At 61.1% G+C, this 27,351-nt stretch overlaps 4 protein-coding genes across 5 annotated transcripts in view; 1 reads left to right on the top strand and 3 right to left on the bottom strand.

The window, feature by feature from the left end:
- RPL10 (ribosomal protein L10) overlaps window positions 1-7,576 on the top strand; it is a 117,718-nt gene extending 110,142 nt beyond the window's left edge. Inside the window, exon 8 of the mRNA XM_085046443.1 lies at window positions 7,335-7,576. Within this exon, the coding sequence (XP_084902569.1) occupies window positions 7,335-7,563 (229 nt within the window). The 3' untranslated portion in view covers window positions 7,564-7,576. The remainder of the gene's footprint in view (window positions 1-7,334) is intronic.
- LOC146422404 (cyclin-dependent kinase 16-like) lies at window positions 94-14,030 on the bottom strand. The gene is made up of 17 exons (XM_085046476.1): window positions 13,873-14,030; window positions 12,751-12,868; window positions 11,791-11,915; window positions 11,013-11,114; window positions 10,180-10,236; window positions 9,579-9,693; window positions 8,735-8,829; window positions 8,091-8,153; window positions 7,181-7,304; window positions 6,238-6,358; window positions 5,139-5,236; window positions 4,484-4,589; window positions 4,344-4,386; window positions 3,829-3,919; window positions 3,253-3,330; window positions 2,504-2,551; window positions 94-2,139 (listed from the first exon to the last, which is right to left on the bottom strand). The coding sequence occupies exons 2-16, from the start codon at window positions 12,857-12,859 to the stop codon at window positions 2,514-2,516; spliced, it is 1,365 nt and encodes a 454-aa protein (XP_084902602.1). The 5' UTR covers window positions 12,860-12,868; window positions 13,873-14,030; the 3' UTR covers window positions 94-2,139; window positions 2,504-2,513.
- Window positions 14,031-14,770: 740 nt separating this feature from the next.
- UXT (ubiquitously expressed prefoldin like chaperone) lies at window positions 14,771-17,286 on the bottom strand. Its single transcript, XM_085046582.1, has 6 exons — window positions 17,058-17,286; window positions 16,590-16,671; window positions 15,901-15,965; window positions 15,442-15,549; window positions 14,986-15,049; window positions 14,771-14,893 (listed from the first exon to the last, which is right to left on the bottom strand). The coding sequence occupies exons 1-6, from the start codon at window positions 17,123-17,125 to the stop codon at window positions 14,840-14,842; spliced, it is 441 nt and encodes a 146-aa protein (XP_084902708.1). The 5' UTR covers window positions 17,126-17,286; the 3' UTR covers window positions 14,771-14,839.
- A 586-nt stretch (window positions 17,287-17,872) lies between these two features.
- On the bottom strand, window positions 17,873-26,964 carry LOC146422406 (uncharacterized). Of its 2 annotated transcripts, XM_085046398.1 has the most exons (14): window positions 26,353-26,964; window positions 25,855-25,912; window positions 25,171-25,253; window positions 23,271-23,424; window positions 22,647-22,736; window positions 22,215-22,277; window positions 21,697-21,839; window positions 21,360-21,428; window positions 20,999-21,101; window positions 20,153-20,290; window positions 20,006-20,069; window positions 18,992-19,571; window positions 18,797-18,880; window positions 17,873-18,716 (listed from the first exon to the last, which is right to left on the bottom strand). In XM_085046398.1, the coding sequence occupies exons 1-14, from the start codon at window positions 26,535-26,537 to the stop codon at window positions 18,641-18,643; spliced, it is 1,890 nt and encodes a 629-aa protein (XP_084902524.1). In that variant the 5' UTR covers window positions 26,538-26,964; the 3' UTR covers window positions 17,873-18,640. The 2 variants fall into 2 exon arrangements, with proteins under 2 accessions (XP_084902524.1, XP_084902523.1); XM_085046397.1 differs by having other exon boundaries at window positions 18,797-19,571.
- Between the last annotated feature and the right edge of the window lie 387 nt (window positions 26,965-27,351).

A 27,351-nucleotide genomic window follows, 5' to 3' on the forward strand; every position in this document is an offset into this window, starting at 1 on the left:
CGGGGGGTCGTGGGGGAACACCGGGGGTCGCACAGGGCCGGGGGGTGACCGAGGGGTGACCGAGGGGCTCCGGTGAATCACACAAGCACACGGTTCCCGGGGAGGCTTTAATGGTCGGTCCCGTTACAGCCGAAACGCCGCCCCTCCCCCTCCCCCCGTGACGTCATGCGGGGGGTGGGGGGGCGACCCCTCCCCCTCCCCCATAGGCTCCGTGCCCCCCCCCAGCCCCTCCGGAGACCCCCATGGGGACCCCAAACCCCCTAGGGGGCGGGGCCTGCCGAGGCTCCTCCCACCGCGTTAAAAGCCCCGCCCCCATCTACACCTGGGGGGGAGGGGCGGAGCTGCGATCCTGAGTGAGGCTGGGCGGGGTGGGGGAGGGGCAGGCGGGAGTAACCCGGGAGTAACCCAGGAGTAGCCAGTGCGTTGTCCCGCGGGGTGCGGAGTGTCCCCTGTGTGTGATGGGGGGGTGCGAGTAACCCCGGAGTAACCCCGGAGTAACGTCTGAGTAACATCTGAGCAGTCCCGGCGTGGAGGACTGGAGTGGCCTCGGAGTAAGGGATGAGTAACCTCAGAGTAACGATGGTGGGGGATGTGGTAACCTCAGAGTAAGGGATGAGCAACTCTGGAGTAAGGACTGCTCCCCTCATCCCCCCCCGCAGTGTGAAATTTTCAGTCTCGGTGTGGAGTTGTGACCCTGTAGTAGCGGCTGAGTAACCTCAGCGTAGCAAACCTCGAGTGACTTCAAGATCCTGGGCTGAGTAACCCCAAAAATGGGCTGGAAGTGTAAAGGGTGAGTAACGACACAGGAGGAGTATTCTTGGAGTATCCTCGGAGCAAAGAGCAGGGGCAGCCGAGGCTGAGGAAGAGATGAGTAAAGATGTGGCACTGAGCAACCTCGGAGTAGCGCGAGGTGGGGCTGAGGGAGCGGAAGAGAGGCTTAGTATGGTCTGAGTAAAGGCTGAGTAGCGAAGAAGGCGCTGCCAGGGAGCCCCAAGCCCGGCCTTAGTAACCTCTGAGTAAGCACGGTAAGGCCTGAGTCCCTCCAAGGAGCCACCGCTGAGTAAGGCCTGAGCAACCTCTGAGCAAGACCAGGGGGTTGAGGCGATCAGGGGGGACGGCTGAGTAACCTCGGAGTAAGGGCTGAGCGGCCAAAGCGCTGAGTAACGGCGGAGGAAGGCTGGAGTAAGGTGGGAGTAGCGACAAAGCAGCGAACAACGCAAGAGGATGAGCGGAGCAAGGCCAGAGTAAGGACTCCTGTGAGTAAGTCTGGAGTAAGTTCTGTCTGGAAGGACTGAGTGAGCTCAGGCTGAGTAAACTTGGAGTAAAGATCTCCAGGAGGAAGCCTGGAGGAAGTTCTGAATGTGTCGGAGTAAGAGCTGAGTAAGCCCCGAGTAAAGACCTGCCCTGACCGTGAGTAACTCTGGAGTAAAATCCTGGTAGGAATTGAGTCCCGAGTGACTCGGAGTAAGAAGCTTCCCAGGGGGAGGAAGGGCTGAGTAACTTCGGAGTAATCGAGAGTAGAAGCAGAGCAAGAAGAGGCTGAGCAGTCACTGAGTAAGGCTGGAGTAGGGCAGACCCGACCGCAGAGCTGCCTTGGAGTAACGTCAGAGTAGGGCCTGAGTAACCCTGGAGGAGTGAAGCGGGACCAACCTGGGAGTAAAGCTCTCCCCTCCCCCCAGGGAGGGCTGAATAACCCCAGAGTAGAGTGTGAGTAACCTCGGAGTAAAGTGTGAGTAAGCTCCGAGTAAGCCGCACAGGGCACTGGGACTCCCCTCCCCCACCCCCTTAGGCCCCGCCCCCTTAGGCCCCGCCCTGGGGGGGAGGGGCCATATAGACTCTCCTTTATAATATTGCCTTGAAAAAATAAAACTCAAAGTCCATCGGGGGGGTGGGGGTGGGGAAGAACCCCCCAAAAAAATCGGGGGGACCCCAAAATTCCCCTTCCCCCCCAGAGCGGGGGTGTCACGTGACCCCACCCCAAAATCCAGCAGCAGTTCCTCGGTGGGGGGGTCAGCGGGTCCCCCTCCCCAAAATTTTGGGGTGTCGTCCCCTCCCACCCGTTTGGGAGGTTGACCCCGTTTTGGGGTCTCCACCCCGATTTTGGGGGTCCTGGGGGCTGCAGCAGCAGAGTCCGAGGGGCTGTGGGGAGAGGGAGACGTTCAGAGGTGACCCCAAAATTGAACCCCCCACCCCCAAAAACTGACCCCAAAAAATTTGGGGGTTCAGCCGTTTCATTTCGGGGTCTCTGAGCCCCAAATTTAGGAGGGGCTGCTCTATTTTTTGGGGGGCTTTCTAAGAGTTTCTTGTGGAATCTCCCGAATTTTTGGGATGTCTTGATTCCAGACGACCTTCCCAAATTCATTTTTAAGAGAGAAAAGCTCCTTTTTGGGGTTTTTTTTTTTTGGTAGTTTTGGGGATCGTTTACCCCCCCCAGGGATTCTGTTCCCCAATTTTGGGAGGGTCAATCCCAATTTTGGGGGCTCAAAAATTTGGGGAGCTTTACCTGCCTAACGTCAGAATTCGGTGTCGAGCACCCGGAAGGCGGAAGAACCTGAGGGGAGAAAGGAGAGCTCAGGAAACCCCAAAAAACACCTCAGAAATACCCCCAAAACAGCCCAAAAATATCTTCCAAAACGCCTCAAAAATACCTCAAAAACGCCCTAAAAATACCTCAAAACCACCCTAAAAATACCCCCCAAAAACACCCCAAATGTACCATAAAACACTCCAAAATCACCTCAAAAATACCCCAAAACCACCTTGAGATCATCTCAAAAATACCCCAAAAACACCTCAAAAATACCTTAAAAACGCCCTAAAAATACTTCAAAACCACCCTAAAAATACCCCCCAAAACCACCTCAAAAATACCATAAAACCATCCCAAAAGTTCCATAAAACGCTCTAAAATCACCTCAAAAATATGAGGTTTATGGTGTTCAGGGGTCCCTTTTGGGTCCCTTTGGGGTCCTTTTGGGGTCCCTTTGGGGTCAGACCTGTGGGGGGCAGGGGTTGGGTTCTGGGGGATCAGGAGGTCCCTTTTGGGGTCCTTTTGGGTAATTTTGGGGTGATTTTGGGGTCACACCTGTGGGGAGCAGGGGTTGAATTCTGGGGGGTCAGGAGGTCCCTTTGGGGTAATTTTGGGTCCATTTGAGGTCATTTTGGGGTCAGACCTGTGAGGGGCAGGAGGTGGGTGCTGGGGGGTCAGGAGGTCCCTTTTGGGGTCATTTTAGGGTGATTTTGGGGTCCCACCTGTGGGGGGCAGGGGGGCTGAGCGCAGCCCCGGCTCCTTCTGCAGTTGGATTTCCTTCAGCGCGAAGATGGACGTGGCTGGTGGGGGGGAGGGGAAAACACCCCAAATCAGGGGGGCGTGGTCTCCACAAGCCACACCCACTAGAAAGCCACACCCCATCCTTCATTTGCATAGCTCCACCCACCTCTGGCTAAGCCCCACCCACCAAAAGCCCTCCAAACCCCACCCACTATAAGCCACGCCCCAAATCCATTGCCACCCAGGCTCCGCCCACTGACCACGCCCAGTGAGGTCACACCCACTTGAAGCCCCACCCCCCCAGTGTGAATCTCCCCCCAAACCACACCCACACGCAGCCCCACCCTAAAATCCCACACCCCAAACTCCACCCTCCAATGCCCCACCCCATTAAGCCCCGCCCCCAAACCACACCCAACGAAGCCACGCCCAAAGCCACGCCCACAACCCCCAAAGCCACATCCCCAAACCCCACCCAAGGCCCAAACTCCACCCACACAGCCCCACCCAAACCACGCCCACACCACGCCACGCCCTCCCAAGCCCCGCCCACTCACTGTCGGGCAGGGAGCTGACCCGCGGCCCGAGGCAGCCGAAGAAGGGATGACCCATGGCCTCTGCTGCTGGCAGGCGCCGCCGCCCCTCGAACTGCCCCGCCCCGTCAGGACACGCCCACGGGGCGGGGACACGCCCCCAAAAGGGGAGTGGCCTCGCCAAGCCCCACCCACTGCCATCTACAGCCCTCTCTTTAGGTGGGTGGGGGGTAGGGAGCCACGCCCATAATGGGAGGGGCTGTGGTGCCACGCCCATAATGGGAGGGGCTTGGTGAGGTCACACCCTGGTTGGGGAGGGGTCGGGGAGGCCACGCCCATAATGGGAGGGGCGGTGGAAGCCACACCCATAATGGGGAGGGGTTTTGGTGATGTCACACCCATGGTGGGAGGGGCTTGGGGACACCACACCCCATTGGGGACAGGGCTGTGGCTACTTGGAGGGTGGAACTGGCAAAGAGCCAGGAGGGGTGTGGCCTGCAGGAAGGGGCGGGGCCAGCCCCAAGCCACGCCCACCTCACCTGCAGCAGCTGCCCGAGGAGATCTGCGCCGTCCTGATCCAACCTGGGGGGACAGAGGGGGTGTCAGGGACCCCCCAGATCCCTCTGTGGGGCTGGGATCACCCCAAAAAGGGGCGGTGCCACCCCGAAGCCCCACCCACCTGGGGGCGTGGTGCCGCAGCCCCTCCGGGGGGTACAGGGGGTACTTGTGGGCTCTGAACTCGGCGTTGGCCCCAATGCCCGGCCATGTCTCCTCCGTGGGGGTCCCTGGGGGGCACAGGGGGGTCAGCGGTCCCCAAAACCCCCCCAAGCACCCCCTGACCCCAAAAACCCCAGGGGATGGATGGATGGATGGATGGAAAAACTGTTCAGCCCCAAATCCCACAAAACCCCTTTTATTTTCCCTTTCTGTTGCTCCCAATCCCCTTCAGCCACCCCAAAACCCTTCAATTCCCCCCAAACCTCCTCCAAATTGCCCCAAAAATCCCAATTTCCTCCCAGTTTGGATCAAAACCACCTGGATTTTCCCTAACCCCCTTAATTTAACCCAAATCCCCTGGGATTTCCACCCAATCCCCCGAATTTTCCTCAGCTTCCCCCAGTTCCCTCCAAATTTTCAAAACACCCTTGCATTTGCCCAAATCCCCCAAATTTGAGGAATTTTCCCCAATTCCTTCCCAAATTTTCCCCAATTCCTCCCCTGGATTTTCCCCAATTCCTCCCCGGATTTTCCCCAATTCTTCCCTGGATTTTCCCCAAATTCCCCTGGATTTCCCTGATTTTCCCAAATTCCCCTGATTTCCCCCAAATCCAGACCCAGCAGGCGGAAGATGAAGTGCAGCTGCTCCTCCACGGTGGCCCCAGGGAACAGAGGTCTCCCTGTCACCATCTCTGAGAAGATGCAGCCAACGCCCCTGGGGGGAGAGAGACTCAGAGAGAGCAAAAAACACCCCAAAAATAGCCCAAAAAAACCCCAAAAACATCCCAAATACCCCAAAACAGCCGAAAAAACCACCCAAAACAGCCCGAAAACACCCCAAAACAGCCCAAAACAGCCCCAGAGACCCTCAGGGGACACAAAAACCACCCTAAAGCAGCCCCAAAACACCCCAAAACAACCCCAAAGACCTTCAGGGGGAACCCGAAACATCGCCAGAGACCCCAAAACACCCCCAGAGACCCTCAGGAGAGACCCAGTGCCCCCCAGTTCCTCCCCAATTTTGCCCAAATCGCCCCAGAATTCCCCAAATCCAGTTCCCTCCAGTTCCCCCAGTTCCCTCCCAGTTTCCCCAGTGTCCCTCCCAGTTTTCCCAGTTCCCCCAGTGCCCCTTGAACACCCCCAGTGCCCAATTCCTCCCCGAATTTCCCCAATTCCTCCCTGAATTTCTACAATTCCTCCCCAGTTTCGCCCAAATCCCCCAGGATTTCCCCAAATCTAGCACCTCCCAGTTCTCCCAGTTCCCCCAGTGCCCCCCAAACCCCCCAGTGCCCAATTCCTCCCCGAATTTCTACAATTCCTCCCCAAATTTCCCCAATTCCTCCCCAAATTTCCCCAATTCCTCCCCAGTTTCGCCCAAATCCTCCAGGATTTCCCCAAATCCAGTTCCCCCAGTTCCCCCAGTTCCCTCCCAGTTCCCCCAGTTCCCCCAAACTCCCCCCCAGTGCCCAATTCCTCCCCGAATTTCCCCAATTCCTGCCCAAATCTCCCAGGATTTCCCCAAATCCAGTTCCCTCAGTTCCCTCCCAGTTCTCCCAGACCCCCCAGTGCCACCCAAACCCCCCAGTGCCCAATTCCTCCCCGAATTTCCCCAATTCCTCCCCAGTTTCGCCCAAATCCCCCAGGATTTCCCCAAATCCAGTTCCCCCAGTTCCCTCCCAGTTCCCTCCCAGTTCCCCCAGTCTCCCCAGCACCCACCACATGTCGATCTGGGTGGAGTACTCGGTGGAGCCCAGCAGGATGTCGGGCGGTCGATACCACAGCGTCACCACCTCGCTCGAGTACGTCTTGGTGGGGATGGACTTGGCCCTGGCCAGCCCTGGGCGGCAAAAAAAGGGTTAAAAAAATAGGGTCTGGGGGAATTTGGGGTCCTGGGGGCGGGATTGGGGCTTTTTGGGGTTTTGGGAGGTGAGGGAAGAGGGGAAAATTGAGGTTTGGGGGAGAAAAATTGAAGTTTGTGGGAGGAAAATTGGGGTTTTCAAGAGGGGTTTGGGGGTAAAAGGTGTCCCAGGGGGGAGAAAAAAAAGGGAATTGGGGTCTGGGGGAGATTAGGATTAAGTTTGGGGTTTTAGATGGGGAATTGGGGCTTTTTGGGGTTTTGGGAAGTGAGGGAAGAGGGGAGAATTGGGGTTTGGGGGAGGGAAATTGGGGTTTTCAAAAAGCAAAAGGTTTTCCCAAAAAGGGTCTGGGGGTTAAGGGTATCACTGGGAGGGGATTTTGGGGTCCCCAAAGGAGTCCAGGGGGCCCTAAAAGGTTTCTGGAGGGTTTTGGGGCCCCAGGACAGGATTTTGGGCTTCCCAGGTGAGGTTTTTTGGGGTTTCCTGACTGAAATCTGCCAGTTTGAGGTCGCTGCGACAGCTGAGCAAGTCCTGGGAAGTTTTATAGGATTTTGGAGGGTCTGGGGTGGTTTTGAGGGTTTTTGGGGTCTGGGAGGGTTTTGGGGGTCCCAGGACAGGATTTTGGGGTTCCCAGGTGAGGTTTTTTGGGGTTTCCTGACCGAAATCTGCCAGTTTGAGATCCCTGTGAGAGCTGAGCAGGTCCTGGGAAGTTTTATGGGGTTTTGAAGGGTCTGGGAAGGTTTTGGGGGTCCCAGGACAGGATTTTGGGGTTCCCAGGTGAGGTTTTTTTAGGGTTTCCTGACCGAAATCTGCCAGTTTGAGGTCGCCGCGGCGGCTGAGCAGGAGGTTCTGGGGTTTGAGGTCGCGGTGCAGGACCTTGTGGCGATGGCAGAAGGCGAGACCCCGCAGCAGCTGGAACAGGAACAGCTGCCCCCACCCCAAAAACGGGATTGGCACCCCCGGGGGACCCTCAGGGGACACTCACCCCGGTGGTGGGAGTTTGAACGACCCCGAAATTCCCCCAAATTCTCGCAAAATTCCCCTGAAATCACCTCACTCTGGAATGGCGAATTTTAACGACACCCAAATTCCCCCAAAAGCTCCTCACGGTGATGTTGTGCAGCTGACGATCCCCCAAAATCCCCACAAATTCCCCCAAATTCCACCCCAAATCCCCTCACACTGATGTTGTGCAGCTGACGTCCTCCAAACCCCCCAAATTCCCCCAAATTCCCCTTAAATTCCCCCCAAATTCCCCCAAACCTCCTTACACTGACATTGTCCATTCTGATCACCCCCCAAAATCCCCCCAAATTCCCCCCAAATCACCCCCAAATCCCATCCCAATCCTCTCATCCTCATGCTGTGCACCTGATGACCCCAAAACGCCCCCAAATCCCCCCAACCCCCAAAATTCCCTTAAATTCCCCCAAAATCCCCCAAACCTCCTTACATTGACATTGTCCATTCTGATCACCCCCAAAATCCCCCAAAATCCCCCCAAATCACCCCCAAATCCCATCCCAATCCACTCACCCTGATGTTGTGCAGCCGATGACCCCAAACGCCCCCAAGTCCCCCAAATCCCCAAAATCCCTTAAATTCCCCCCAAAATCCCCGAAACCTCCTTACATTGACGTTGTCCATTCTGATCACCCCACAAATCCCCCAAAATCCCCCCAAAATCCCCCAAAATTCCCCCAAATCCCTCACCCTGACGTTGTGCATGCTGATCACATTCCCACAATCATCCAGGTACTGCTTGAGGTCGCGATCCTAGAAAAGGGAAAAACCCCAAATTTGGGGATTTTGGGGGTCTTAGGATGAAAATTTTGGGGTCCCAGAGAGTATTTTGGGGTCCCAGCATTTATTTTGGGGTCCTGGGTGAGAATTTTGGGGTCCCAAGAGGGTATTTTGGGGTCCCAAGAGGGTTATTTTGGGGTCCCAAGAGGGAATTTTGGGGTCCTGGGTGAGAATTTTGGGGTCCCAGGGGTTATTTTGGGGTCCCAAGAGGGAATTTTGGGGTCCCAGCAGTTATTTTGGGGTCCCAGGGGTTATCTTGGGGTCCCAGGGGGTATTTTGGGGTCCCAAGAGGGAATTTTGGGGTCCCAGGGGGTATTTTGGGGTCCTGGGTGAGAATTTTGGGGTCCCAGGGGGTATTTTGGGGTCCCAAGAGGGAATTTTGGGGTCCCAGGGGGTATTTTGCGGTCCCAAGAGGGAATTTTGGGGTCCCAAGAGGGAATTTTGGGGTCCCAGGGGTTATTTTGGGGTCCCAAGAGGGTATTTTGGGGTCCCAGGGGTTATTTTGGGGTCCCAGGGGTTATTTTGGGGTCCCAGGGGGTATTTTGGGGTCTCACCAGGTACTCGAAGACGAGGGTGAGGCACTGGGGGGTGTGGACGATGTCGTGCAGTGTCACCACGTTGGCGTGCTTGAGGTCCCTCAGCAGGGACACTGCAGGGGACATTACGGGACACGGGGGATAAGTGACCTCGGCCCTCGTGGGAGCCACCCCCAGTCTTTCTGTGTCCCCTCCAGTGTCCCCAGTGTCCCCAGCCTCGCGGATGGCTGTGCATGGCACCCCCAACCATGTCCCCCCAGTGTCCCCAATGTCCCCCTCAGTGTCCCCAATGTCCCACCCTCACAGATGGCCATGCACAGTGTCCCCCTCAGTGTCCCCAGTGTCCCCAATATCCAACCCTCGCGGATGGCCGTGCACAGTGCTCCTTCCTATGTCCCTCCTGGTGTCCCCATGTCCCCCACTGGTGTCCCCAACGTCTCCCTCCATGTCCCCAGTGTCCCACCCTCGCAGATGGCCGTGCACAGTGTCCCCCTCAGTGTCCCCAGAGTCCACCTCAGTGTCCCCAATGTCCCCAGTGTCCCACCCTCACAGATGGCCATACACAGTGCCCTCTCCCATGTTCCTCCCAGTGTCCCCAGTGTCCCCAGTGTCCCACCCTCGCGGATGGCCGTGCACAGTGTCCCCCTCAGGGTCCCCAATGTCCCACTCAGTGTCCCCAGTGTCCCACCCTCGCGGATGGCTATACACAGGGCCCCCTCCCATGTTCTCCTCAGTGTCCCCAGTGTCCCCAATGTCCCCAATGTCCCACCCTCGCGGATGGCCATACATGGTGCCCCCTCCCATGTTCCTCCCAGTGTCCCCAATGTCCCCAAAGTGCCCCTCAGTGTCCCCAGTGTCCCACCCTCGCGGATGGCCGTGCACGGCGCTCCCTCCTCGTGCTCCAGCCTGATCTCCTTCAGTGCCACCAGGTTCTCGGTCAGTTTGCTGCGGCCTTTGTACACCGTGGCGTACGTGCCCTGGGGACATCAGGGGACATCAGGGGACATGGGGACATCAGGGACAGCGAGGGACATCAGGGGACAGCAGGGACATGGGGACATCGGGGACATGGGGACAGCAGGGACATCAGGGGACAGCAGGGGAATGGGGACATCAGGGACATGGGGACAGTGGGGGACAGCAGGGGAACGGGGACATCAGGGACATGGGGACAGTAGGAACTCAGGGGACACTATGGACACAGGGTGACACAGGGACAGCAGAAACATGGCATGACAGCAAGGACATGGTGACAGCAGGGACATGAAGGACAGCGAGGACACAGCGGTGACATAAGGGACATGAACAACACATGAACATCAGGGACAGCAGGGATGTGGGGACAGGAGGGACATGGAGGGACAGGGACAGTGGGAGATGACAAGAACATGGGGGACATGAAGGACATGCAGGGGACATGGAGGGGACACAGGGGACACACAGTGACCCCACACACCCCTCACCTCTCCCAGTTTGTCCAGTTTGACGTAAGTCTCCAACTTCCCGAAGCCGATTTCCGACTGGGCAGAGAGAGGAAATGGTTACTGGGAGAACTGGGAGAACTGGGAGACACGACAAGAACCAACACCAGCTTCTGCTCTGCACTGATCCATACTGGTCTATACTGGTCCAAACTGGTTTACACCAGCTCATACGGATCCATACTGGTCTGTACTGGTCAAAACTGGCTTAAACCAATTCATACTGGAACACCAAGAATGAAAGAATGAAACTGCAGAAAGCTGGGAGAACTGGAAAGCACTGGGAAGGCCTGGGAGATGATACTGGGCTCAACTGGGTGATACTGGTCCATACTGGTCCACACTGGGGGGCAGCAAGGGATATCCCCCAAGCAGCCCAGGGGGCCCTGAGGATTGTTTGGCAGTTCCTATCCCTCTATACTGGTCTGTACTGGTCTATAATGATCTGTACTGGTCTGTACTTGTCTATACTGGTTTGTACTGGTTTATACTGGTCCACACTGGGGGGCGGCAAGGGATATCCTCCAAGCAGCCCAGGGGGCCCTGAGGATTGTTTGGCAGTTCCTATCCCTCCGTACTGGTCTATACTGGTCTATACTGGTGTGTACTGGTCTGTACTGGTCTGTACTTGTCTATACTGGTTTGTACTGGTCTATACTGGTCCACACTGGGGGGCAGCAAGGGATATCCCTTAAGCAGTCCAGGAGGCCCTGAGGATTGTTTGGCAGTTTCTATCCCTTTGTACTGGTCTGTACTGGTCTATAATGGTCTATACTGGTCTGTACTGGTTTATACTGGTCCGTACTGGTGCGTACCAGGGAGACGCGGCGCAGGCGGCGGCTGAGGGGTCCGGGCAGCCCCAGCCCCCCCTCAGGCAGGCGGGTGTCAGCCGGCAGGGACAGGCGCTTGGTGACATCCTGGGGGGACAACGAGGGGTGGCACCGAGACCCCGAAACAGCCCTGAATCACCCCAAAGCCACCCCCAGCCTGCCCCAGTGCCTCCCAGTGCCTCCCAGTGCTCTCCCAGTGCTTCCCAGTGCCTCCCAGTGCTTCCCAGTGCCTCCCAATCCACCCAATGCCCCCCAGTGCTGCCCACTCCCTCCCAGTCCACCCAGAGCTCCCAGTGCCACCCAGTGCCACCCAGTCCCTCCAGTGTCCCCCAGCCCTTCCCAGTGCCCCCAGTACCTCCAGTCCCTCCCAGTTTCCCCAGTACCCCCCAATCCACCTAATGCCCTCCTGTGCTTCCCAGTCCCTTCCAGTCCCTCCCAGTTCCTCCAGTCCCTCCCAGTGCTCCCCAGGACCTCCCAGTCCCTTCAGAGCTCCCCAGTCCCCCCAGCCCAAATCCCCATAGCGCCTCCCAGTCCTCCCAGTCTCTCCCAGTCCCTCCCAGTCCTTCCCAGTTTCCCCAGTCCCTCCCAATCCACCTAATGCCCTCCTGTGCACCCCAGTCCCTCCCTGTCCCCCCAGTCCCTCCCAGTGCCTCCCAGTCCTTCCCAGTCCCCCCAACCCAAATCCCCATAGTCCCTCCCAGTGCTCCCAGTTCCCCCAGTTCCCCCAGTCCCTCCCAGTCCCTCCCAGTGCTCCCAGTCCCACCTCGCAGGCGCTGGGCCGTGGGTGCTGCCGCAGCCGCACAGGTGACGCCACCTCCTCCGAGGATGTCCCCGAGGGAGGGTCACTCTCCCCGTCCGACCCCATCCGCCCCTCGTCCCCCCCGGGCTCTGGGGGGACACAGGGGGAGTCAGGACCCCCAAAAGAGACCCCCAAAACCCCCCAGAGCCCCCTCAAACTCAAGGGACCCCCCAAGCCACCCTTGTGTCCCCAAGCAGTCCCCAAAGCCCCCCCAGTAAGAGTCCCCCAAACCCTCAGGACACCCTCAAGGACCCCAAATCGCCAGGACACCCCCCAAACCCACCCGAGGTCCCCAAAGGTCCCCTCAGTGCCCCCCGGTTGTGTCCCACTGCCTCCAGGGACACAGAGGTGACACGGGGACAGCGAGGGGGGGGGGCCAGGGCCAGGTGGTGGCACCGGGGGGGGGACAGGGGACAGGATTTGGGGACAGATGGACAAACACGGGGGGGGCCTGGGGACAGATGGGGACGGGATTGGGGCGGGGGGGACACGGAAGGACCCTGGGGGGACACGGAGGGGACAGCAGGGAGACCCCAGCGCTCTTAAAGGGGCCGTGCACCAGCTGGGGGGGGGGGGTCTTAAAGGGCCAGGCACCCCAAAATGGTGCTCCCGCCTTCTTAAAGGGACAGGCACCCTCTTAAAGGGACAGGTACCCCCTCAATCTCCCTGCCCCCAAGACTCTTAAAGGGACAGGCACCCCCCAAACGCAGCCCAGGCCTTCTTAAAGGGACAGGCACCCTCTTAAAGGGCCAGACACCCCCTCAATTTCCCTTCCCCCCACCCCAAAGCTCTTAAAGGGCCAGGCACCCCCAACCGTTGCATTCTTAAAGGGACAGAGCCCCACTCTAGGGGGGAGGGGATCCTTTAAAGGGGGCGGGGCTCTCTCCAAGGGGGCGGGGCTGCTCTTAAAGGGCCAGCGCTCACCGCTGTCGCTGCCGTGGCCATCGCGGGGATCCCCCAGACCCTTCTCGGGGGCGCGACCCCCCCGCAGCGTCATCGACAGCTGCCGCTTGATCTTCTTCATCCGGTCCATGGCCGAGCCCTGGGGGGCCACACCTGAGTGTCCCTGCACACCTGAGTGTCCCTGCACACCTGGGCACACCTGAGTGTCCCTGCACACCTGAGTTTCCCTGCACACCTGAGTGTCCCCCACACACCTCGGCACACCTGAGTGTCCCCTGCACACCTGAGTGCCCCCTGAACACCTGAGTGTCCCCTGCACACCTGGGCACACCTGAGTGTCCCCTGAACAGCTGGGCACACCTGGCCACACCTGAGTGTCCCTGCACACCTGAGTGTCCCCTAAACACCTGAGTGTCCCCTGCACACCTGGACACACCTGAGTGTCCCCTGCACACCTGGGCACACCTGAGTGTCCCTGCACACCTGAGTGTCCCCTAAACACCTGAGTGTCCCCTGCACACCTGGACACAGCTTGGCCAACCCTGAGCACCTGGGGCCACCGCACACCTTGGCCTACCCTGCACCCTGGGGACTCACTCTACACATCTGGGCACACGTGGGACCCACCCTGCACACCTTAGCCCTCCCCACACAGCTGGGCACACCTGGGCCCACAATGCACACCTGGGCACATCTGGAGCCCTCCCTGAACACCTGGACCCATCCTGCACACCTCGGCACATCTGGAGCCCTCCTTGAACACCTGGGCACATCTGGGACCCACCCTGCACACCTTAGCCCTCCCCGCACACCTGGGCACACCTCGGCCCACCCTGAACACCTTCGCACATCTGGAGCCCACCCCGCACACCTGGCCACCCCCCGCCCACCTCAGCCCCCCGCACACCTGGCCCCTCCGCAGCCCGGCTCCCCGCAAACCCCAGGCTGCCCTCACACACCTGAGCCCCTCCCGCACACACCTGGCCCCCCCCATCCCCCCGGTCCCCCCGGTGATGCCGCGCGTGGCCCGAGGGGGCGTGGCCTCCCCCCCCCGCCCGGTGCCTCACGGAGGCGGGGAAAGGCCGCGGGGCTCGGGGGCTTCCCGGGGGGATTCCCGGCGCCATTCTCCGCGTCTCCCGTTACCGGCTCAGCGGCGCGGCGCCTCCCAGAAATCCTCGGCCATGGCGGGGCCGGGCCCGACCCCGCGGGCGGCTCCGGGGGGGGCCGGGCCGGGCCGGGCCGGGCGGAGCGGCGGAGCAGCGGCGGCGGCGGCGGAGCAAGATGGCGGCGGGGGCGGAGCTGGGTGACGTCAGCGCGAGGGGCGGGAGCAAGGCGCCGGGGGGCGGGGCTAAGAGCGGGGTGACGTCAGCGGAAAAGGGCGGGAAAGGGAGGAGGTGGGAGGGGAGCGGAGGGCGGGGCTTGAGGAGGACACGCCCCCTGTGGGGGTGGGGAGGGGCTGGGGGTGGGGGGGGTTTGGAGACCCCCAAAATCCCTCCGGGGGAATTCCCTGCAGAGGGGGTGGGGTGGTCTTTGGACCCCCCCGGGATTCCCTCCCAGCCCCAATGACGTCACTCCCAGCCTGGAGACCCCACCCCCTGTTTGAGCCCCTCCCCCAAACCCAAAAAACCCCTCAGACAGCCCCCCCCCCCTTTTTGGGACCCCCCAACAGAGGCTCCGCCCCTTTTTTGGGATGGACACCAAACTCCAAGGTTGCTCCTTGTTTACTCTGCAGTCCATAAGGAGATGGAGGTGCTCTGAGGTTACTCCAGCGTTACTCCGAGGTTACTCCAGCATCAGGAATGGGGTATTCCAGTTAGGTTACTCAGGGGTTACTCTTGATTTTACCCCGAGATTACTCCAGGGTTGCTCCTGGGCTATTCAAACATTCTCCAGGGTTACTCCAGCTACTCCAGGGTTACTCACAGGATCCTCCCCACCGCTGACAAAGCCCTGACAGTTACTCCTAAGCTCCTCCAAGGTTACTCTGACCTCCCTCCAGCATCCCACACAACCCCATGCTCGAGGTTTACACACACGTCACTCCGAGGTTAAAAACACAACTTTACTCCAGCTTTGCACGCAGGTGAGGGAGGGGCAGCCCAGGTGTCCATCAGGGGTCAGAGGTCACAGGAGGGTCCTGCAGCCCCTGCAGCTCCCGCAGGCCCTGGGAGAGGGGCAGAGCGTTGTGGGCGGGGCTAAGGGGTGGGTGTGGCCCTCAGGTGAGAGGGGCGTGGCCAGGGAAGGGGGCGGGGTTACCTCCAGCACCAGGCGGATGTGAGCGCGGATCTTGGCGCCGTCCCGCGTCAGCGAATCGCTGAGCCTGCGGGGAGGGCGGGGCTTCAGCAGGGGCGGAGCTTCTGCTGTGGGCGTGGCTTGGCAGGGCAAGACCACACCTTATTGGGTCATGGGGGTGGGGCAGTGCCGAGGGTCGTGTGGGCGTGGCCTGAATGGGGCGTGGTTTATCCAGCGGTGGTGGGGAAAGAGGCGTGGCCTATTTGGGTGTGGTCCAGAAGGGGTGGGGCTCATCAAGGTGGGTCCCTCCTCCCACCCCAAAGGCAGCTGGGACAGGGGCGTGGCTCCTCAAAGGGGCGTGGTCTGTGAGTGAGGGGTTGGTCAAGGGGCGTGACCAGTGTTAGGGGGGTGGTCAGGGCCCAGGACGTGGCCAGGGGCGTGGCCAGGGGCGTGGCCGGGGGCGTGGCCAGGGTGTCTCACCGCTGCAGCAGGGAACTGCGGCGCTCCAGGTGCCGAAGAGCCTCAGGCAGCGTCAGCTCCGCGAAGAACCCGAAACCCAGAGCGACAAAAACCCGCTGGGGATCCGGGCTGGGGGCAAAAAGTGGGGTTAGGGGGCAATTCGGGGGGTCCCTGGGGTGTCCTGGGGGGTGTGGAAGCCATGGGGCAGCAAATTCAGGGGATTTCTGGAGTTCCAGGGTGGTTTTGGGATCTCAAATGGAACATTGTGGGGAGTTCGGAGTGATTTTGGGGATCCCGAAGCATCCCAGGGTGGCCCCGGGGGGTTTTGGGGTCACTCAGGGGAGTTGTGGGGTCCCTGTGGTGGTCGAGGGGTGGCTTTGGGGTGTGTCAGGAGGTTTTTTGGGGTGTCAGGAGGTTTTTGGGGTGTCAGGAGGTGTTTGGGGTGTCAGGAGACTTTTGGGGTCTCTCCCCCCAACTCACACTTCCGCGCTGACGAAGAAGTTGCAGCCGAGATCCACCTGGGTGCGCAGGGGGGCAGCGGCGTCCTGGTGACCCCAAAACCCCCAGGGACCCCCGGTGTCACACTGAGACCCCAAAAACCCGCAGAGATCCCCAACCCCACCCTCCACAGGGACCCCAAATCCCTCAGGGACCCCAAATGCCCCAGGGACCTCCAGTGTCACACGGAGACCCCAAGTAAACACAGGGACCCCAGAACCCCCTGCAGAGACCCCAAATACCCACAGGGACTTCTGACCTTCCCCACAGAGACTCCCAAATATCCATCAGGACCCCAGACCCCGCTACAGAGACCCCAAACACCCCGGGATCACCCAACCCCTCCAATGTCACACTGAGACCCCCAAATACCCACAGAGATCCCCAATCCCCCACTCCACAGGGACCCCAAATCCCCCAGGGACCCCCAAATCCAACTCCAGCACCATCAAACACCCCCCAATCTCCCCAGAGACCCCCAATCCCCATCTCAAACCCCCAAACATCCCCAAATACCTGCAGACACCCCAGGACACCCCCAAATACCGAAACCCCCCACAAAACCCCAGATATCTCCCCAAAATCCCCTCCAAACCCCTTGATTTCCCTCCGGATCCCTCCCTGTGCCACGCCCTGTGCCACGCCCCGTCGGCCACGCCCACCCGGCACACCTGGAGGCGGGAGAGGGCGGAGCGGAGCTGCAGCACCTGCGCCTGCTGCTCGAACACGGCGTCGCGCTGCTCCTGCACTCGCCTGCAGGGGGCGATGGTGGGCGGGAGCGGTTAGCGGGGCGGGGCGAAAGGGGCGTGGTCGGGGTAAGGGGCGTGGTTATAAGGGGAATGGGCGTGGTTATGGGGAATGGGCGTGGTTATAAGGGAATTGGGTGTGGTTATAGGGGAAGGGCGTGGTTATAAGGGAAGGGCGTGGTCTGGACATGCAGAGCGTGGCTAATTTGGGGGCGGGGCCAGCGCGTGTGGGCGTGTCCCGCTGAGGGGAGTGGGCGCGGTCAGCGCTAGGGGCGTGGCCCGCTGTGGGGGGAAAGAGGCGTGGCCAACACGCGTGGGCGTGGCCAGCGCGCAGGGGCGGAGGCCCGCGGGTTCCGGGGGGCGGGGTCGCTGTCGCGACATGACGTCACCCACCGCAGGTCGCGCTGCAGGACGTCGCTGACGAACGCCTCGTAGCGCTGCGTCTTCTCCGCCGCCGCCATGCTGCCTCTGACGTCATCGGCGCGCGGCGGGCGCTCGGGGTGGGCGGGGCGTCATCGGCGCGCGGTGCCCGGCGTGTTGGCGCCCCCTGGCGGGCGGGAGGTCCAGGGTTCCCCCTCTCCCCGGGGTTATCGCTGTCGCATGTCGCGACATCCCCCCTGCGCTATCGGCACGGTCCTTAACGGCCTCGGATTCTGCAGAACTTCACCCCGGCCGGGGAAAGCCTCTCCTGCCTCTCATTTCGGGTGGAATTGGTTCACTTTGGGTGGAATCTACTCATTTTTGGGTGGAATCTACTCATTTTTGAGCACAATCTGTTCATTTTTGGGTGGAATCTGTTCATTAAGGGTGGAATTGGATCGGTTTTGGGTGGCGTCTGTCCCTGTTGGACCTTGTCCCACCTGCCCCAGGTACACCTTTACCCGGGTCCCTTCCTGGGGGTCCCAAAATCTTTCCCCCTAAACCAGCCGCAGGTGTCAAACCCCCTCCCACCGACCCAGGAAACCTCCCCAAAAACCCACCGGATTCCATCCAAAAAGGCGGAATTCAACCCAAAACCACACCCAGGTGTTAAGACCCCCCCAAAAAATGGATCCGGCTGTCCCAACCCTCCCAAAGAACTCCACTCCCCGACCCCTCCCCAAAAAATGAGACCCCAGAACCAGATTTGCCCCTCGGTGTAAAATCCCCTTTCCCCCCCACTCCCCAAATTTTGGGGTCCCCCTTGTCCCCAGCAGTGACACAGCAGCAGCAGCTCAGGGACTTTTATTGTCCCCAACACCAGCGGAGCGAAAGGGGCGTGGCCAAGCGGGAGGGAGGAGCCAAGCGGGGGCGGGGCTAACACTGTCACGATAGATCACGACAATCCCACCAGAGCGGGGGGAGGGACGGGACTTGGCGAGCACAGAGGGAGAGGGGGCGAGCACCGAGGGAGGGTCCTGGGTTCCTGACCCCCCAACCCCCGGCGGGATTTTGGGGGGTCTCGAGCCCCCCCGATGGATTTTGGGGGTCCCGGGATGGATTTTGGGGGTCCCGGGATGGGTTTTGGGACTCCCGGGGTAGATTTTGGGGGTCCCGGGGTAGATTTTGGGGGTCCCGGGATGGGTTTTGGGGGTCCCGGGTGGGTTTTGGGGGTTCCGGGTGGGTTTTGGAGGTCTCGAGATGGATTTTGGGGGTCCCGGGGTGGATTTTGGAGGCGCTGAGTCCCCAACATCCCCTGTGTGGCATTTGGGGATAACGAAGCCCCCCCAGGTAAATTTGGGGGTGTCGCACTCCAGAGACCCCCCGGCTGGATTTTGGGGGTTCTTGACCCCCCCACGATGGATTTTGGGGGTCCCGGGATGAGTTTTGGAGTTCCTGAACACCCCCAGGTGCAATTTGGGGGTCGCGGAGCCCCCCCTTTGATAATCGCGGGGGTCCCGCACTCCCCGGGGGGGTTCGGGGGGGTCGCGGCTGCCCCGAATGGGTCTGGGGGTGTGGGGGTGTCGCCGGGGGGGTTTTGGGGTGTCGCCCCCCCGTCAGTCGGCGAAGAGGCTGGCGAAGCTCTGCCGCAATGCCCGCAGGCTCTCCGGCGGGCCCTGCTCGGGGGCGGGGCTAGGGAATTGGGGGCGGGGTCAAGGGGGTCCAGGCCACGCCCCCTGCCCTCCCACCCAATTTCCCCCCCCCCGACTTACCTGGGGGGAGGGGCTCCGGCCGGTTTGGGGGCGAGGGCAGGTTTGGGGGCGATGGGCGGGGCTTGGGGGCGGGGCTGGCGGGTGGTGGGCGGGGCCTGCGGGCCCGGGGGGCGGGGCATAGCGGCGGAGGGGGGAGGGGCTTGGGGGCGGGGCTGGGGGACGGAGGGGGAGCGGGAGAGGCGGGGCTGGGGAGAGGTGGGCGGGGCTTGAGGGCGGGGCTGGGGAGAGGTGGCTGGGCCGGGTGGGCGGGGCTGAGGGGAGGTGGGCGGGGCTTGAGGGCGGGGCTGAGGGGAGGTGGCTGGGCCCGGTGGGCGTGGCTGCGCGGTGGGTGGGGCTTGAGGGCGTGGCTGCGGGGAGGTGGGCGGGGCTTGAGCCCGAGGTTGTGCGGGGGGCGGGGCTTGAGGGCGTGGCTGCGCGCCGGGCGGGGTTTGTGGGCGTGGCTGGGGGGTGGGTGGGCGTGGCTGCGGTGCTGCTGCAGCCAGGGGTGGGCGTGGCTGCGCGGCGGTGGGCGGGGCTTGGGGGTGTGGCTGCGGGGAGGAGGGCGGGGTTTGTGGGCGGGGCTGAGAAGCACCAGGTGGGGTTTGGGGGCGTGGCTGGGGAGAGGTGGGCGGGGTTTGAGGGCGGGGCTGCGGGGCCATGGGGCGGGGCTGGGCGGGGCCTCGAGGTTGGGCGGTGCCGGGTTGGGCGGGGCGTGGTGAAGCTCCGCCCATTTGAGGGCGTGGCTGTCCCTGCGGTTGGGGGCGGGGCTGGGCGGGGCCTGATGGAGGCGGCGCTCCTGGAAGGGAAGAGACACACCTGAGAGGGGCGTGGCTTCAGGCAGGTAAAAATCCCCATTTTGGGGTGAATTCCCCCCATTTGGAGTTCTCCCAGCATCACAGGCAGGGGCAGATTTTGGGGGTCACGTGACGAGTTTTTTCCTTAATTTCGGATATCTCAAAGTTTTTCCAGTCCAAACTTTTAGCAACCCCAGGATTTGGAAATATCCCCAAATTTGCAGGGTGGGGTCTCAGGATTTTTGGGGAATCCCAAATTTTTTTGAGTCCCTTTTTAGGGCTGATCAGCTTTGGGAGGGGAAGAAGCTCTTTGTATTTTTGGGGAGCTCCCCCATGACCCAGACCCACCAATCCTGGAGGCTCCCTGGATTTTGGGACGTCCCAGAATTTGGGGAGGGGGTTAAGAAGGAGCAGTGTCCACTCTGGGGTCACTCACCCTGCGGCTGGGGTCTCTGCTGGGGGGGAGTCCCCGGCCGGGGGGACGCTGACGTCACCGACATCTGTGGGGCAGAAACGGGGGGCAAATCAACACCTGGGGGGGCTCAGGATGCCCCTGGGGGGTGTGGGGGGGAGGGGGTGTTACCTGTGGGCGTGGCCGAGCGGGAGAGGGGCTCCGTGGGCGTGGCAGCTCCTCCCTCATCCGCGCCAACACCAGCTCCACGATCTGAGCTCGGTCCTCGGCCGCCCCCGGGCCCAGCAGCGGCAGCCAGGAGCCCAGAACCTGCAGGGGGGACAGGTGTGGGCGGGGCTCAGGTGGGCGGGGGGCTCAGGTGTGGGTGGGTGAAGCCAGGTGGGCAGGAGAACCCCAAAGGTGGGGAGTTCCAGGTGTCCAGGTGGGCCCCAGGTGGGCTTCAGGTGTTCCCCAGGTGTCCCAGGTGTGTCCTAGATGTGCCTTGGATGTGACCTAGGTGTGTCCCAGGTGTTCCCCAGGTCCCCCAGGTGTGCCTCAAATGTGCCCCGGGTGCCTCAGGTGTGTCCCAGGTGTTCTTCAGGTGTCCCAGGTGCGCCTCTGATGTGCACCAGGTGTGCCTCAGGTACCCCAGGTGTACCCCAGGTGCCCCAGGTGTGCCTCAGATGCACACTGGGTGTCCCCAGATGTGCTCCAGGTGATCCCAGGTGTGCCCCAGGTGTACCACGGGTGCCTCAGGTGTGCCCCAGGTGTGCCCCAGGTGTTCCCCAGGTGTCCCAGGTGTGCCTCAGGTGTGTCCTAGGTGTTCCCAGTTGTCCCAGATGCCCACCAGGTGTCCCTAGATGTGCTCCAGGCGTGCCCAGGTGTCCCAGGTGTGTCCTAGGTGTTCCCCAGGTGCCCCAGGTGTGCCTCAGGTATGCCCCAGATGCCCACCGGGTGTCCTCAGATGTGCTCCAGGTGTGCCCAGGTGTGCCCCAGGTGCCCCAGCTGTGCCCCCCACCATGCCCAGGTGTGCCATACCTGCACGATGTGCTCCTGCCCGTCAGGACCCCGCAGAGCCTCCACCCCGCAGATGTCCATCCCCCCGAAGAGGCTGGCGCAGGCGTCCACCCATCCCCGGTGCCTGCAGGACACGGGGCGGGGCTCAGCGCGGCCACGCCCCCTCACCTGGGCCCCGCCCTGCCCCAAACCACACCCCTTTGCCATGGAAACGCCCCTTGTCTGAAGCCACGCCCACAAAGCCACACCCCTTCGAGCACACGCATCGCTAAAACATCATCTCTTTTGCATATTCATGTCCCACAGCCGCGCCTCTCTGAGACTCCACCCCTCCGAGCTCAGCCCCGCCCCCAACGCTCAGGCCCCGCCCCCTCAGACTCACCTGGGGCTGAGAGCCACCGGCTCCACCTGAGGCCCCTCCCCCGCGGCTTCCGCAGGCCCCAGAGACCACCTGAGGGACAGAGGGACAGGGGCGTGTCCTGGGGGGCCCAAGCTCCGCCCACCAGGTTGAGACCACGCCCCACGCCAAGCCACACCCACCACGTGGAGGCCACGCCCACAATGCACAGCCCCACCCTCAATTGAAGACACGCCCTCCTCCAAAGCCCCGCCCCTTTTATAAAGTCTGTACCCCAAACCCCACTGAAGCCACGCCCCCAGCCACACCCAAGGCCACACCCCACTTTGTCCCCGCCCCCACGCGAAGCCCCGCCCCTCACCTCATGGCTCGGTACTCGTCCCCGATGCGCTGCACGCGCAGCCGCTGTGTCCCCGCGGGGCTGCCCTGCACCAGAGCTCCCGCCCGAGCCACGCCCATGGCCGCTGCCACCGCCCCCAGCGCCTCCGGGGTCCCCACGCGCACCTGGGCAGGGGACAGGTGAGCAAAACCCCGCCCGCGGCCACGCCCATCGGTCACACCCATGGGAAATGGCGCCATTCGGGAGCTGGCGTGGGTGGGGATGTGTGGGAGCCACGCCCATCTGAGCCACGCCCATTTTAGCCACGCCCAGCCAGAGAGCCATGACTACCCACAGAACCACGCCCAGCCAGAGCCACGCCCTGTTGGCCACACCCACCACAGCCACACCCAGAAAGTCACGCCCCACTGGTCACACCCACCCAAGGCCACGCCCACTCCACCCTGAGGTCAGGACACTGCTGGGCCACGCCCACTGAAGGCCCCACCCACCTGCAGGGCTGGGGGAGGGGCTATGGAGGGGGAGGGGCAGAGTCTCACCTGTCCCACCCCAGCGGGGGAGGGGCTGAGCGTCACCATCATGGGGAAGGTGGGGGAGGAGAGCTGGGGACAGTGGGGACACCAGTGAGACACCAGTGAGACACCAGTGAGACACCAGTGGGACACCAGTGAGACACCAGTGAGACACCAGTGTGACACCAATGGGACACCAGTGAGACACCAGTGACACCAGTGAGACACCATTGGGACACAAATGGGACACCAGTGACACACCAGTGACACACAAGTGAGACACCAGTAACACCAGTGGCCTCCCAGTCATAATCCCCACTTGCCCCAAAACAGATCCCAGTACCTCCCAGTCCCTCCCAGTCCTCCACAGTTCCCTCCAAGTCCTCCCCAGTCCCTCCCAGTTCCTCCCCCAGTGCTCACCAGTCCCTCCCAGTCCCTCCCAGTCCCCCCAGTGCTCACCAGTCCCCGCGGCCGGTTGCAGAAGCGCTGTGGCACCAGTGGAAAGGCCTCGGGGCCCAGTTCCCGCTGCAGCCGAGCCAACTGGGCAAACTGGGAGCACCGGGAGTGTCAAGGGATGGGCAACGGCACCGCCCAGTGCTCCCAGTGCCTCCCAGGATCCCTCCCAGTCCTTTCCAGTCCCCCACAGTCCCTCCCAGTCTGTTCCAATCACCTCCCAGTCCCTCCCAGTTCCACCCCCAGCCCTCCCAGTCCTTCCTGATGTCTCCCAGCTCTCTCCCAGTCCCTCCCCAGTCCCCTCCTGATCCCTCCTTGCTCTCCCCAGTTCCTCCCAGTCCCTCCCAGTACCTCCCAGTTCCTCTCACTGCCCTCCCAGTCACCCCAATTGCCCTCCCAGTCACTCCCAGTCCCTCCCAATTTCCCTCCCAGTGCTCTCTGATGCCTCCCAGTGCCCTCCCAGTGTCTCCCAGTCCCTCCCAGCCACCCCAATTGCCCTCCCAGTCCCTCCCAGTGCCCCCCAGTCCCTCCCAATTGCCCTCCCAGTCCCTCCCAGCTTCCCCCAGTGCCTCCCAGTTACCCCAATTGCCCTCCCAGTGCCCCCCCAGTCCCTCCCAGTTCGGCACCCACCAGGCAGGGGGGGTGGGCGAAGCCGTACAGGGCGGGCAGGGGGTCAGTGCTGGGGATCCCCCCGAGCTGCAGCCCCACCAGCAGCTTTCGGGGGGCTCCCCCCGCGCCCCCCTCGGGGGCTTCCCGCACCAGCACGAAGTCGGGGCGCACCCGTCTGGGGGGGGGAAGGGGGGGTCAGGGGGTCCCCGAGAGTTGGGAACTCCCCGCGAAACTCCATCCCAAAAATCGCACCCCGAAACTCGACCCCGCACCCCAAAAATGCACCCCAAAAATTCAGCTTTACCCTCGAAATCCCACCCCAAAAATCGCACCCCGAAACTTGACCCCGCACCCCCGAAATCCCAAAAAATCCACCCGAAAATTCAACTTTACCCCCAAAACCCCACCTCAAAAATTCCACCCCAAAACTTGACCCTGCATTCCCCAAATCCCAAAAATCCACCCCAAAAAAATTAAAATTCATCCTCAAAACCCCACCCCAAAAATCCCACCCTGAAACTCGACCCTGCACCCCCCAAACCCCAAAAATCCACCCCAAAAATTCAGCTTTACCCCCGAAATCCCACCCCAAAAATCCCACCCCGAAACTCGACCCCGCACCCCCGAAATCCCAAAAAATCCACCCGAAAATTCAACTTTACCACCAAAACCCCACCTCAAAAATTCCACCCTGAAACTCGACCCCACACCCCCCAATCCCAAAAATCCATCCCAAAAAAATTAAAATTCATCCTCAAAACCCCACCTCAAAAATTCCACCCCAAAATTCGACCCCGCACCCCCCAGATCCCAAAAATCCATCCCAAAAAAATTCAACTTCGCCCCCGAAATTCCATTTTTCCCCACAAATCCGGGTGTTAAAAATCCCTCCCTGCATCCCAGTCCCCGATTCGGCACCCCAAACCTCGACCTGAACCCTAAATTTCTCTTCTGCACCCCAAAATCTGACCCTGTCGCTTTTCGGGTTTCTCAAAACAGCTCTCTGTACCCCAAAAATCCTCCCAGTGCCCCCAAATCTCCACACAATTTCCTTAACTCCCCTCGATCTTCCTTTGAATGACCAAATTAACCCCAAATTTCTGCTCCAAAATGAGGGGGGAACAACCCAGAACCCAAATTTCAGCCCCAAATATGAGGAGGGGACTCCCAGCACCCCAAAGTTCAGCCCCAAAAATGAGGGGGAGCCTCAGTCCCAAAATTTTGGCCCTAAAATTCAAGGGGAGACTTCCCAGAACCCCAAATTTCAGCCCCAAAAATGAGGGAGGACACTCAGAATCCCAAATTTCAGCCCCAAAAATGAGGGAAGACACTCAGAATACCAAATTTCAGCCCCAAAATTAAGAGGGGACACTCAGAACACAAAATTTTCAGCCCTAAAAATGAGGAGGGGATCCCCAGAACCCCAAATTTCAGCCCCAAAATGAAGAGAGGACCCCCAGAACCCAAATTTCAGCCCTAAAAATGAGGAGGGGAAACCCAGAACCCAAATTTCAGCCCCAAAATTAAGAGAGGACACTCAGAACACAAAATTTTCAGCCCTAAAAATGAGGAGGGGATCCCCAGAACCCCAAATTTCATCCCCAAAAATGAGGGAGGAACACCCCAGAACCCAAATTTCAGCCCCAAAATGAAGAGAGGATACCCAGAATCCCTAATTTCAGCCCCAAAATGAAGAGAGGACCCCCAGAATCCCAAATTTCAGCCCTTAAAGTGGGGAGAGGACACCCAGAACCCAAATTTCAGTCCCAAAAATGAGGAGGGAACACCCCAGAACCCAAATTTCAGCCCCAAAATGAAGAGAGGACACTCAGAATCCCAAATTTCAGCCCCAAAATGAAGGGGGAACACCCCAGAACCCCAAATTTCAGCCCCAAAACCCAGGGGGGACCCCAAATCCTACCTGGTGCCCCCCCGGGGGGAGTCGATGGTGACGCTGAGGGCGCCGTGGGTGGAGGCGGCCAAGGAGAGCTCCGAAAACTGGGCCTGGGGGACCCCAAAATCCAGGGGGGACACCCCAAAACCTCCTTGGGCCCCCCAAAACCTCCCTGGGATCCCTCAATCCCGCCCCAAACCTGTCTGGAGCCCCAAACCGGGTGGGGAAAAGAGATTGAGGGTCAAGATTTAAGGGGAAATGTCAAAATTTCACAGGGGGACCCCCGAAATTTAGGAGGAGAGCCCAAAATTTCCGCCCCCAAAATTTGTTCTGGACCCCCAGATTGGATGGAGGAATGAGGAGGGTTTAGGGGAACTCAGAGGGGAAACCCCAAAACTCCCAGGGATCCCAAAAAGCTTCACAGGGAGGTAAGGAAAGATGTCGGGGCACCCCAAAATTGCCCCAAATATCGCCCAGGGGACCCCAAATCCTCCCCGAACTCGAATCCCCAAAAATTGAGGAGAAGCCCCAAAATCCAGAGGATTCCCAGCACCCCCCAGGACCCCCAAAACCACCCCAGGGAACCCCAAACCAGCCCGAACCCCAAAATCAGAGCATTAAATTCTAAGGGTGAATCCCAAAAGCGAAGGGGGGCCCCGAATTTTTAGGGGGGGGTGTCCCAAAATTTGGGGTGGGGTCGCCAAAACTCACCTGCTCCACCCTCAGCTCCACGTCCCCGTGAACGGATTTACCCTTGAAGGGTTTCACCCTGGCGGGGGGGAAAAAACCCCAAAAGTGGAGAGGCCCCAAAATGCGACCCCCTCCCCCAAATGAATCCCCCTCCCCAATTTAACCGCCACGGGTGACCCCAGAAATTTGACCCCCCACCCAAAATCTGTCACTCCCCCCTACCCAAAATCTGCCCCCCAAAGTGTCCCTTCCCGCATGGATCCCCGCTTTAAGAGACCCCCAAAATCTGCCCCCCAATAGGAAAGACCACCCCCCAAAATTTGCCCCACAAATGCCTCTCCAAATTAACCCCCCTCCCCAAATTAACCTCCTCCTCCCCAGGAGCCAGGGGGATATCCCGAGGGGTCTCAGCGGAAATTTGGGGGTCCCGGGATGGGGATTTTGGGGGTCCCGCGGTGGGGGAGGGCCATGTTTGGGGTCCCCATCAGGGGGGATTTGGGGAGGGGTCTCCATACGTACCAGTCGGTGCCGGGGGGGGCGATGACGAGCAGCAGCGGGGCGGTGGGGGGGGTCCGCAGGGGTCTCCCCGCCCCTCCCCCAGCCGGGGGGGTGCCCCCCACCCCCGGCCCCGCCCCGGGGGGCTCCCCGCCCATCCCCCCCGCCAGGAAATTCCCGTCCGACAGGCGGCGCCGCAGGAATTCCATCCCGGCTGGGGTTACCCTATAGCTGCACCCTATAGATGGCCCTGCGGGGGGCGCTGGCGTGCCTCGGGGGGGCTTTAGGGGCTGGGGGGGGCAGGGCTGTAGGGGGTCATCCTATAGAGGTCACGGATGGGGGCCGGACGGGGGTCAGGGCTGTGGGGTGAGCTATAGGGGGAGGAAACCCTATAGGAAAGGGTTGATAGGGGAGGGAGGGCTGTGGGAAGGGGTCGGGCTGCGCTATAGGGGAAGGGGCTATAGAGGATGGAGATGTAGGGATGAGAAGGATATAGGGGATTGGAGGACTGTAGGGGATGGGGGGATTATAGGGGATTGGGGGTTGTAGGGATGGAGGATTATAGGGGATTGGGAGCTATAGGGTATCGGGCTATAGGGGATTGGGAGCTATAGGGGATGGGGAGCTATAGGGGATTGGGAGCTATAAGGGATGGAGCTATAGGGATGGAGGATTATAGGGGATTGGGAGCTATAGGGAATGGGAGCTATAGGGGATTGGGAGCTATAGGGGATTGGGAGCTATAGGGGATGGAGCTACAGGGGATTAAGGGCTATAGGGGATTGGGGTCTATAGGGGATGGGGAGGGGGCGGCAGGGCCCGGAGAGGCCCCGGGGGGGGCGGGGGGGCCCTGCGGGACCCCTCAGGGCTGAGCCACCTGCGGGATGCGCCCCCCAAAAATCCTCCCCGGGAGGCCCCGCCCCGCCCCGCCCCCGCGCGCGCTCACATCCGGCCACGCCCTCCCCGGGCCACGCCCTGCGATGAAATGGGCGGGGCTCCTCGGTGACGTCACCGCCAGCCCCG

The sequence above is a fragment of the Lichenostomus cassidix genome, unplaced genomic scaffold, assembly GCF_008360975.1.
Source record: "Lichenostomus cassidix isolate B80296 unplaced genomic scaffold, HeHo_3.0 HiC_scaffold_40, whole genome shotgun sequence".
Taxonomy (NCBI): Eukaryota; Metazoa; Chordata; class Aves; order Passeriformes; family Meliphagidae; genus Lichenostomus; species Lichenostomus cassidix.

What these genes read in the sequence shown, in the direction of transcription:
- LOC146422404 (XM_085046476.1), bottom strand. Translation starts at nt 12,859, where the DNA reads ATGGACCGGATGAAGAAGATCAAGCGGCAGCTGTCGATGACGCTGCGG. An exon ending in CACGGCCCAGCGCCTGCGAG is followed by an intron (nt 11,115 to 11,790) that starts GTGGGACTGGGA and finishes TTGTCCCCCCAG; the next exon opens with GATGTCACCAAGCGCCTGTC. An exon ending in CTTCATCTTCCGCCTGCTGG is followed by an intron (nt 4,590 to 5,138) that starts GTCTGGATTTGG and finishes TGTGCCCCCCAG; the next exon opens with GGACCCCCACGGAGGAGACA.
- UXT (XM_085046582.1), bottom strand. Translation starts at nt 17,125, where the DNA reads ATGGCGGCGGCGGAGAAGACGCAGCGCTACGAGGCGTTCGTCAGCGAC. An exon ending in CCGCCCTCTCCCGCCTCCAG is followed by an intron (nt 15,966 to 16,589) that starts GTGTGCCGGGTG and finishes TGGGGTCACCAG; the next exon opens with GACGCCGCTGCCCCCCTGCG. An exon ending in TTCTTCGTCAGCGCGGAAGT is followed by an intron (nt 15,550 to 15,900) that starts GTGAGTTGGGGG and finishes TTTTGCCCCCAG; the next exon opens with CCCGGATCCCCAGCGGGTTT.
- LOC146422406 (XM_085046397.1), bottom strand. Translation starts at nt 26,537, where the DNA reads ATGGAATTCCTGCGGCGCCGCCTGTCGGACGGGAATTTCCTGGCGGGG. An exon ending in GGCAGGAGCACATCGTGCAG is followed by an intron (nt 20,291 to 20,998) that starts GTATGGCACACC and finishes TCCCCCCTGCAG; the next exon opens with GTTCTGGGCTCCTGGCTGCC. An exon ending in CCGCTCGGCCACGCCCACAG is followed by an intron (nt 20,070 to 20,152) that starts GTAACACCCCCT and finishes TCTGCCCCACAG; the next exon opens with ATGTCGGTGACGTCAGCGTC.